This window comes from Folsomia candida, unplaced genomic scaffold, assembly GCF_002217175.1.
Source record: "Folsomia candida strain VU population unplaced genomic scaffold, ASM221717v1 Fcan01_Sc015, whole genome shotgun sequence".
Taxonomy (NCBI): domain Eukaryota; kingdom Metazoa; phylum Arthropoda; class Collembola; order Entomobryomorpha; family Isotomidae; genus Folsomia; species Folsomia candida.
The window spans coordinates 1522813-1533963 of record NW_019091207.1 but is presented as its reverse complement, the minus strand read 5'-3'; the positions used below and the strand labels follow the sequence as shown (position 1 = coordinate 1533963).

Genomic DNA, 11151 nt, shown 5'->3' with positions numbered 1-11151 from the left:
TTGTAGGATGGGGGAGGGAGGGGTTTATATGTAAGATGGACAGATGATGGGGACATTGTCCCTCTGTCCACACCCTGTTGTTGTTGTTGTTAATCCTTTATTCACGTGTCAACAGAGATCAATTCATTACAAATTGGTTTACACACCATGACACAAGTAGCATATATTTTCCTTCCCCTTCCGCGGCCACTGCCTGTAAATGAATGACTTACGTTTGTATATACAAAGCGATGGTTTTCATTGTGGCAAATTGGACTATGTGATCAAGAACGGGACATGGATGGATAATTGGCAGATGTCTCACTTTCTCAAGGTTTCGCTGCTTGGAAGGCCTGGGACTCACGGCTTGGTGCATGCATTGCATCACATTTCAGTATCAGTATATCTTCCATGCAATAAATAATGAAACAATATGCAATTCTTATTGTTTTTAGGGAAAAAACTGGTGTGGACCATTTCCGCATTATGAGGTCAATCTCTTGCAGTGCAGAGTCAAGAAGTAGGAAGTCAAGGCAGAAATTAGCGAGAAAGACGTAATATTTGCATAATAAAATGTGCACTGATTGAACGTCGGTAATGAAATTTTGTATTTCATCAAATTACATTATCACAAAGTAAATAGGTGTGGCACAGTATCAAATAAATAAAACTTGCAAAATATGTCTTTAGTTTGTTGGAATATTCGAGTTAAATTTAAATATTTATCTCCTTCAGAAGCTTGTTTGATTGGACATTACTCAGCAAATGGGTTGAGGCTAGAATCATAGTCGTCATCTTCTTCAAACGGATTTTTGGGTTGTGGAGGAACTTCTTCCGCTTCTAAAAATGGATTGTTTTTGTCTTCATCTTCTTCAAATGGATTTTTGGGCTCCACACTTTTTGAGCTTTGAGCTGCCACTGCGGCAGAAATGGTCGAGGGTGGTTGTGGTTTCGAAACTTCAGATTTTCTCGGAGGTGCTGGAGACGTATGGACGCGAGGAAATGGAAGATTTGTTCCCAGTTTTGGTTGGGTATTAGGTGACCTTCTAGCTTCAAAGGACCCACTTGTCCCAAGGCTGCTGGACATTGGGACATGTCGTGATGTCCGCATGGACTCGAGATACGTTTCAATAGGGGCTGATCCGTCACTTTCACCGGGATAACTTCCCATTGACCCTTCATGAAGGCGAAGCCGGGCCTCGGTAACTTTGCCTGAAAGAGAGAGAGAGAGAGATATTAGAAGTTAAATACTTGGGAGAGGTTCTATGTGGATTTGCATAAAGATGTTTTGCATAAGAGTCATATTGTATAATCTGTATTGACTAAACACCTTTTCACATAAAAGAAATTCTTGTGAAAAATAATAATTGGATATCGCATAATTTTATCCTCTTCGAAATCAAGCAGGTATCGAATTCTCCGTGTTAAACTTGCTACCGCTTGGTCTTGAAATTATAGTGGACCGTAAAAATTTGCTACAGATATGGTAAAACTTTAGTACCGAATGTGCGAAACGAAGATTATGCAAATACCAATTATTCGAATACACCAATTATATTCTTTGGCATAATTAGACATTAGAAAAATTCCCTTTATGCGATATGGGTGTTATGCAAAATAAATTATGCAAATCAACCAGAGGCAGTTAGGAGATGAAGAGTAAGTTGATATGCTATATATATTTACCTGCTTGTAATGATGAATCGAAAGCCTGTTCTGTTGGGACACGCAGTTTCTGAACTTCTGTTTTTGGATCTTTGTTGTCTCCAATTTGATTTTCATCTCGGAAAATCCCCTTACTGAAAAACTCTGCAAGTACGGTAAACGAATTGGCTCTAGCGTTACTTAGTTTGAGTGTAAAATCCGCATCCAGCGCTGCTTTGGACAGTTTTCTCTGTAAAAAAAGTATAAACATCATCAAATATTAGATACAAAATTATAGATTTCATACCTCTGCAGCTTCAGAGCCCAACATTTCCTTCTGCTTTTGAAAACAGATGGGACAGTCTTTCTCATTTGTAGCGTAACTATCAAAGCAGCTGAAAAAACAAGTTGTTAATTCAGTTATTAATTAATGGCTAATAATAAATATGAACGACCACAATTCTTGCTTCTTCTTACTGTTGGTGGAAGGAATGCAAACATAAAAAGTGGACTGAAGGAAGGTCTAGTTTCTGAGAACAAGCATTGCATCTTATGCTTTGGAAGGTAGATGGTCTGAAATAATAAACGTTTATGAAACCAAATGTTGCCAAAAATGAAATATCATTATGAAATATGATAATATTTATGTATGCATTACTTTGTACGAATGTCCTCGATCCGTTTACGAACGTCTGCAGTTTTATTTAAAAGTTTCCGACTTTCTTCCTTATCTTCTTCGATATCCTTGCGATCTAAAATTTTTGTCAAAAATTGTCTCGCAGTTCCAAGTTTGATTCGAGTACGGCACATTCGATCCAAAATTGGTAACGGTTCCATTAAATTTTCGTCGAGCAGTTTGGTTAAAATTTCTTGCACGACGTATCCAGGACAGGTGGCATTTGCATCATTTTCGCCTGTATTATTTGGGTCGTGAGGAATTGTGATGATGTAAAAGCCTTCTTTCCACAATGTTGGCTTGTTTTTGGCATATTTTTTGCAAGTTTCCAAGAAATTAGACCACAATTCTGGGTCAGACAAGGCTGCTTTGTATTTTATTTCGAGTAAATCGTTATACAATCCTAGTTTCTCGTAAGCGATAATTTCCCCTGGGCTGAATTCAGCCTGAAAAATTGTGTAAGAGGAAAAGTGTTATTTAAACAAACATAAATGAATGGCTTTTGGTGAATTTGTTATTTAAAAATATCCAACCATTTTGCAAGCTAATAGAGCTCTCGGCCAATCCCAGGATGCACAGTCGGGGGCTTTTGAGAGCAAGGCTAGGATTTTCTCTTTACTAATGACATCAGTATCTTTGTTTTTTGACCAGTGTTCCAAGTATGCTTCGAGAAGCAGGTTCATCAGAGGTCCGTCATCTGGTGTAAATTCCTAGAAATTCCCATAAAGTTACAGTTTAATTTTATCGTACTTTGGCCTATATTTGTTTAAATATTTTTCAGAAATCATTAAAAATGAACCTGGGAAATGTTTTCAAGCAGTGGAACTAGTATTTCTTTGTTCGGAATGAATAAATCGACAAGTTCTCGTTTCACGGATGATTTACAGAGAAGACTGACAATCTTTTTCCATGCGTCTAAAATCAAATTCATAATCAGTGACAATAATCTAATTAATCTGAAAATTCTAACCAGTAAAATTTATTTAAATACTCATTTAACTACCTGTTGCTTTTGGATCCGTTTGACTAACTAGTTGCACCAAAGTATTTCCAAATCGTCTCAATATTTCTTCTGCCTTTTCATCTTGGACAACTGGAACATCATTTATTTAGGATTCATGTAATTAAAAATAGCTGATAAATGATATAGGTTCCACGAATTTACCATTTTCAAGTACTTCGTACAAATCTTCTTTGCATGGATCCCTAACATCTTCCAGCAAGATCTGTAAAGCACTGCCATATAAATTATGCTGCTTGGCCAATTGGTATGCCTGTTTCGACATTCCGCCTTTGCGAAAAACTTGAATTGCTGTTTCAGGTTCTAGAAAATCGCATGATGGATCCTAAATAAGTTGATGAAAATTAGAATTTTGATTTGTAGCCGTACGCATAAAAATTGTAGATGCATAACAACTTACTCTGACATAATGTTCAATTTTTTCGTTCAGTTTCAATTTGGTCAGACAATTTAATAGCAATGTTGTCAGATCAGGGGTAGCATAACCAAGTTTGTGAATAACTTCCAAGTACTCTAAGAGATTCAGAACTCGAGAAGCATCCAAATACTGGAAGAAAAGGTGGGCAAATTAGTATAGTTAATTTAGAACGTATACATAATTTGAAGATGAAAGAAAGAGCAAACCTTTCTGACGACGTATGAAGGGACTAATTTTCCAACAGTTTTCGAATATTGTCGAATCGCTCCGTCCAACTCTCCCTTGTTGTATAAATGATCTCCATATTGTCGGAATATATCTGCCATTCCCTCAGCGTCAAAATTGTTGCTTTTTGCAACCTAAACATGAAAAAGTTATGGAATAATGCGCATTAAACTTGTGTCCTACAATTTATGATGTGACGAATTGCTGAACTCACTTTTATGGCCAGGTCGTAGTGATTTTTCTTGTAAAACACGGCCATCTTAGATTGCAAATCTTTTTCTTTTAATTGCCAAAAGGTCCCGTCTGCAGTGAGTAAGAATAAAACTCCCCATTCGCACGCAGCCACTCTAATTGGTTCCGGAGAACCTGGAAAAACAAAATACAGTAATCAAAAGAAAGTTATTTAGAAATTATATAGATAAGACGATATAATGATATATACATATAAAAATAAATTTGGAATTGCAAACTTACGGAGTGAAGACGCAAAGGCAACAAATTTGTTGGCACAATCGAAAATCGTAAGATTATATCTGCAGAATTTAGTATAAAATTTACTTATATTGCAAGAGCACAATGTGAAAAAAGTCTTAAGTAAGGCTTACGTGTCTTTTGATAAGAGTGCAATGATGACTAAATAACCACGAAAAAAGTATAGCATGTGCTTTTCTCCATCAAAGCCATAGCAAGGACCTCGACCTTCATGCGTGTAACAGTAAACAGCCTTAAAAAAGAAGGACAAGTTTTAAAATCTAAAATAATTAGCATATTGTATACGTATGTAATGTAAATAGTACGTCGCTTCTTCCAACAATAAAGTGATCTTCAGACGAGCCTTCGGAGTAGCAGCTACAATACATTTCGCATCCATTCTTATCTCCAGGAAACTTTGATAAATGAAGTACACAAAGTAAGATCCACGTTCAAAATAAAAAGTTAAATTAATTGTTTTTTTATTTAATTTTACCTTCATTTCTTTATCTTTACTTGTAACATCAAACGGTATGATTGCATTTTGTGCTGCGGCGTACAGGATCACTGTTGAGTTCATGGTTTTGAAAAACAATCCAGTAATTGATCCATGATCGGCTTCATGTAATAAAATTCGTGCCCTAATATTTCGCTCCCGGGTAAGTTCGCCTATAAATTATTACAAAGTTGGTGATAAAATTTTTCAATGATATGTTTGAGATGATTAAATAGAAATTTTTAAACTGACCTCTATACAGCTGAATTTCGCCATCTTCAAAACCAACGGCCAACAATGTCAAATTTTCATGCACAGCGAAACACGTGGGAAGTCTGCTAAATCTGATAACCCTGCGAAATAAATATAATAAAATATTATACTCGCTTTTATCGATTTTTTAGGTCTATCAAACCGTACTTTTTCAAAAGTAGTTGAGTCTTTGTTGCATCTTGTTCCAGTGGGCCTTCGTCCCAAACTTTAATGGAGTACAGACCAGGTTCATCTTCCTGTGGGCCAAAATATTGTCAATTTCTGCACTAAATTCTGTATACGTCATTAATTTCAATTTCGTTCACTTACCCCCAAAGTGATGACGTATGGAGAACTTTTGAGCTGATGAATCTGAATGAGTCCTTTCAAATGGGCATGAGCTACAGCTTTAGTTTCGAATTGTCTCGAAATGGAATGCACGGATCCCTCAGAATCTCCAACAAGGACACGACCACGCCCAGAGGATCCGCACCGAACGATGGAACCCTGAAAAAATAATGATTATATTGTGCATTAAAATTTGACAAACGGTTATGGACAGGAATTGTTTCTTTCCATTTATCTTAGATTAAGATTCCTGGAAGTAAGTCTAGCAGAATAATAAAATAGATGCGAGTAATTGCAAGCGAAAACCTGTTTAACATTAACAAACTGCAACAAAACAAAATTGTTTATTATTTTAATAATGTAGACCAACCAACCTTTAAATGTTCTTTAATGCTAATGTCCAAATCCACCTTTTCCAAATCGAAGAATTGAAATCTGCGACACTGCAAAAAATGATGGTCATGGTTGAATTTAATTACCAATTTATTAGATCGACGTGTAAATTACGTCGAAAATAAATAACAAATGAAACGTATAAAATACTTACCTGAAACAACGTCATGATGAATTACGAAGTTGTTTTATCAATATGTGAGATGAGACACACCAATTATGCAATAATTACTGCAAGTTGAATTTAATTGTTTAAAGTATTAAACAGTAAACTTTTCCATTTAAATGACGGCTACACCTCCTTTATAAATATTATCATCTGGTAGAACTCTGATTTGGCGGAGAGGTGGCACAACTTGAGAATCTCAAGTTCGGTGTATAAAGCTTCAACAAATCGCAACTTCGCAGTTTTATGAAAATATCCATATTTCTGAATGACAATGAAATTTCTATACTTTGATAATATAAAAAAAATAATTATATATTAATCATCTTTGTCCGTTGAATGACAATGTTTAAAAAAATTATTTGCGTATTAAGAAAATGCTCTTCGTAGTAAATTTTGAGGTACATATTTAATTACATGCGTGATTTCAGAAATAAATGTGCTGAGAATAAAATTTCAATTTATTAAAAATGAAACCAAAATTCATTCTATTCTAATTATTCTAAAGATAAAATTAGATAAAAACATAAAAAATATGTTTAAAAAAAGTAATGTCAACTAATCAGTTCGATTTGGGTTTCTGGAAAAAGTTTTAATGAGAGGACAGTTGGCAGTGAAGAATTTTGTGTGTAAAATTTGCATGAGTCAATGCAGATCGATTCGCATTGACTTTTCATATGAAGATCTAAAAATACAAAAATTTTACAAACAAATTTTACAAACAAACATTCATATCTTCATTTTCCTTTTATTTTACATAATCCAATTCTTTTGTCGAAAAAATCTTGACGCTTAATGATATTAGTTGTAAAGTAAAAGTGCTATTCGATGTCATATGAAATCATGAGAAAACATCCAAGTCAACAAATGGGCTTGAACGCTGCAAAGATTACTGGCCACTGCGCAATAAAAACTAAAATAAAGCTTTGAACAGTCAGTTATATAATAGTGAGTCGCATTTGTAACGAACAAAAAATCTGCTAAATTGTGCAATAAAATCACAAAGACCCGAGCTAAATTCAAGCACCATAAAGTTCAATCAGCTTTCACCCATTATGGGGAAAGTCGAATTTGACTGGATTGCATAATAGCGACATTGTGAATATGAAATGGACAAGAAGGAAAGTGGACGTATGGATGTAATAACAGGAGAAAAATTAGGGTGAAAAGGTACGAAAAGCTAGACTTGGGTTTTAGCTTTCGCCAATAATAAAGCTGCGGAAAGAGGACGACGACGGGAACATGAGATCGTGAGAAAGATTCATGATTCTCTGCAACGAAGATTCACGGACTATGGGCCAATTTTCCCCTGCGTTGCTCTTCAGTCGTTCAGTAGAGTTAGGAGGACGCTGTCTTCTGCATTTCGTTTCTTTAGCTGGCGTGACTCGTGTCATCTTTAAATAAACCATCCGAAACCTTTTTGAGTGTGATGTGAGCTGAGGAAAATTCATAAAGAAAAAAAAACATAAGACACAACTGGGTCAAGTGCGACCAAATTGAAATAGATAAGTCAGCATTGCAAGTGTTCCAACATTCTTACCCGATAATTGAGTACTGTACAGCTAAAGATAAACTTAACGAGTGGTGGTGGTTGGTATGCATTTTACTGCGGTATGCGCAATTTGGCACAATTATGCTAAACAATATAAACTCTGGGTGATTAAAAACAAATTTACTGGTCTTCTGTCTGACACCAGAACGCATAAAGTGTTGAATACCAACCAACCAACTATAAAGATATACTAATTTGAGACTTTGTGACCCACTGAAAATGATGAACTTAACGTTCTAATTACATAAACTTGGGTGAGTCTTAGCCATGAAATTCTATATGTATATAGTAAATAGTAGCATGTATGTATAGCTTAACGACTAATGAGCATAAAATATTTTTACGGTAACATTTTTTGTTAGAGATAAAAAAAATCTACTGCGATAAAAAAACAACACTCTTATCCACCGAGCTCGGAATCCAGTTCCATTTGATCTTGGGAAGTAGGAGAAGTCGTAGTAGTAGTAGTAGTAGTGATTTGTTTTTCATCCTCTTCAGAAGAAGAAGTTGTTGCTTCAAGTCGGCGTCGTTTAGTCGCAGGGGACCCATCGTCGGATATTGTGGCGCCTTGGTCGTTGTTGTCTTCGACCTCGGCGTTGCTGTCGACCTCGGCGTTGCTGTCGACCTCGGCGTTGCTGTCGACCTCGGCGTTGCTGTTGACCTCGGCGTTATCGTCGACCCCAGCGATACTGTCGACCTCAGCGATACTGTCGACCCCAGCGATACTGTCGATCTCGTTGGTACTGTCGACCTCAGCATTGTCGTCTATTCCGCCGCTGATGTCGACCTCGTCGTTGTTGTCGACGTCGCCGCTGCTGTCCATCTCGCCGCTGCTATCGACCCCGGCGTTACTGTCGACCTCGACGTGGCTGTCGATCTCATCCTCGTCGTTATTGTCGATCTCGTTCTCGGTGCCGTTTCCTTCTTGCATTCCCCCCATTCCAACAGAACACACCGTTACTGGGCTTGCTCTCACTCTATGAATTTCCATGGCATGCGAGAGTTGGAGTGAAAGGACGTCTCCATTTGGAAATGTACGTCTTACAGATTCCAACAATGGGACGGTTCTGTACCGAGCTCCGTCTGATTTTTTCTCGACAAGTTCATACCGCGGGTCGGATGCGACATCGTACCGGCCGTAGGGTACTCGGCGTGCTGAGGGAATCTCGTCAATGGCGGCATTACTGGTGGAAGGGCCTTTAAAAAATAGGTGAAATTAGCATCACAAACCAATAGTAGATGGGTGAGGTACATGATAATGGCATCATTAATTAAATTTGCAAATTACTTACCTGGTGCTCGACCTTGACCTTGCTGTTGTGGCGGCGGTGCTTGTCCGCGTCGTTGAAGGGGAACATTTTTTTGCTGAAATCTCGCACGAGCTCCTCCGTTCCAGTTCATTCTTATTTTTTTTCTAAAACTGACTGTTGATAAATTATTGTAATAATAAAATTTTACACGCACATACACCAAAACTTTGCAAAACAAAGGTTACCTTACCTGTTGTTACTTTTGACGAAATGATTAATTTCCTCCGCCTACGTGGAAAGTTTGTAAACTTTTAATTTATTGTGATTTATTATATCGTCTTCTCTTATTAATTTTGACTGTTTGTCAAATCAAAGAGGAGACGCAAATAACGGCTTGTTTTTCTCCATAGTTCGGTGTGACAGGGGGGAGAAAATGAGAAGCGAGAAAAGTTCTCTCTGCCCACTTGCTACTCGAGGTCATTCGTTCTCACTTTTTGTGTGTATGCACTTATTAATAAATTTGGAAGGAAATGGTGACAATTTCATCAAAATATTATATTTTGGCTCTTTTGTGAAATACTTTATTAGCAGAGGGCGGTTATGTATTTATTTCCGAGTTTTTCATTTGATGATGACCAACGGTCAAACTATATGCGTGTGTTCCTTAGCTCGTGTAGATTACAAAAATTTCAAATTTTTTTTACATATCACACATTTCTAGGTTTTTAGATATGAATATTTCCACTATTTTGGATTTTCTCTTAATTAATATTAAATATATATATTTCAGGGATTTTTCGTAAATGCATAATAATACCCGTCTCGCCTGAACTTGACTAATAATACGGGCCAAGGTTCTAACTTTATAAATTATCCAAAGCACGTAGTTAGACTCAATTTTTTCAGGGATTATATTCGTAAGCGATGAAGAGTGGGCTTATCGTCAGTTAAATTCTCTTCAAAGCTGCCTTTGTTAGATATTCATGTTCATATAAATATGTGAAAATCGCAGTGAAAATTAATCGACCAAGTTATTTTGTATGTGGAAGATAAGTCCAAACGCTCCGAAAATCTGGATGGAAACCCCGTTCCAAATTAATTTAGGAGATTATCATACGAATTTGTGGAGGAAGACGACTATTAGTCTGGTGCCATTCAGGATTTGCACATAATTTGCACCACTGAAGGAAAGAAAATGGAAGAGAATGAATGAATCTCAGTCGTATTAATACTGACTGAGATTCTCTATTCTTGCACTATTTTTCCCTAACAAAAATATTTTATGAGTTTGACGAAGCTTGGGAGCAGCGGCCGCGGAAGCTGTGGGGACATCGGGGGACAATTAACATAGTTTTAGGAAAGGGGGGGAGGGCCGGGTTTATGTACGATGGGCAGATGACGCGGACATTGCGGGGACATTGTCCGTCTGTCCACACCCTTCCGCGGCCACTGGCTCCAACCTACATCTACCTACGCAGTAACCGTGGAAGCTATAGGGACATCTGGGGACATTAACATTGTAGGATAAGGGGGGAGGGGTCTACATAACATGGACAGATGATGGCGACATTGTCCCCCTAAGTCCCCACACTTCCGCGGCCACTGGTTGGGAGGGAATATGTACATAAATTGAACCTTATACCCGCAGAATGAAAGTTTCTTTAGGATTTTTTTGGCAAAGTTTTCAGATCGTATGTCCGATCCGTCGGTCCGAAATTGTAGAAATAAATTTGCTTCGTTCTTTACTTTCTTTATAGAAAAGAAGACGAGCCTTGTTCTATTTTATGTCGTACCACAAACTAACCATCCATAACCGACCGACCACGATGCATGTATGACCATTACATAAACTACGGTAAACAAACGACCATGTTTGACTGAGACAGGCAGGTTTTGCTGGAGGAGGTTAGGTTGTAAAATTTGGGAATTTTCAAACTATGTTCGTACCAAACTTTGTGCATTTCGGGGTTCCATTCTTGTTCAATGGGGAGAAGGAACAGGTCGTCGTTGCCGTGTTTATGCATGTATGTCATCGTCGTTCGGTAGTAATATGTCCGACTCAGGCGCAATTTTGGTTTTGGCGTTTGAGAAAAATGGCAAAAGCTTATATGTCTTTTCAGACATGATGTTATCATCAGGGTTTCGGGTGAGAGAAACCACGTGCAAGAAATAACGGGAAGAAAGTGGTTTTTTGCAGGTATTTTGACCTGCAGGAAATTCAAGGCGCAAGAAACGACGTAACGCCTCTATACTTCATACG

At 37.4% G+C, this 11151-nt stretch overlaps 3 protein-coding genes across 4 annotated transcripts in view; 1 reads left to right on the top strand and 2 right to left on the bottom strand.

The window, feature by feature from the left end:
- Positions 1–563: 563 nt before the first annotated feature.
- Positions 564–6244, bottom strand: LOC110856161 (vacuolar protein sorting-associated protein 11 homolog). The gene is made up of 21 exons (XM_022104615.2): positions 6078–6244; positions 5905–5973; positions 5513–5689; positions 5351–5439; positions 5183–5283; positions 4931–5103; positions 4761–4850; positions 4569–4687; positions 4438–4496; positions 4178–4329; positions 3945–4097; positions 3721–3867; positions 3465–3645; positions 3303–3392; positions 3099–3214; positions 2833–3009; positions 2282–2745; positions 2101–2196; positions 1931–2018; positions 1666–1873; positions 564–1191 (listed from the first exon to the last, which is right to left on the bottom strand). Exons 1-21 carry the CDS (start codon positions 6090–6092, stop codon positions 734–736), a joined length of 3222 nt encoding a protein of 1073 aa, XP_021960307.1. The 5' UTR covers positions 6093–6244; the 3' UTR covers positions 564–733.
- A 405-nt stretch (positions 6245–6649) lies between these two features.
- The window catches only part of LOC110856352 (pyrokinin-1 receptor), a 28950-nt gene continuing 24448 nt past the window's right edge, over positions 6650–11151 (top strand). For both annotated transcript variants that reach the window (XM_035856911.1, XM_035856910.1), the window contains exon 1: positions 6650–7895. The gene's annotated coding sequence lies outside the window, so the exon portion shown is untranslated. The remainder of the gene's footprint in view (positions 7896–11151) is intronic.
- LOC118437672 (lisH domain-containing protein C1711.05-like) lies at positions 7741–9722 on the bottom strand. Its single transcript, XM_035856912.1, has 3 exons — positions 9142–9722; positions 8934–9065; positions 7741–8838 (listed from the first exon to the last, which is right to left on the bottom strand). The coding sequence occupies exons 2-3, from the start codon at positions 9040–9042 to the stop codon at positions 8042–8044; spliced, it is 906 nt and encodes a 301-aa protein (XP_035712805.1). The 5' UTR covers positions 9043–9065; positions 9142–9722; the 3' UTR covers positions 7741–8041.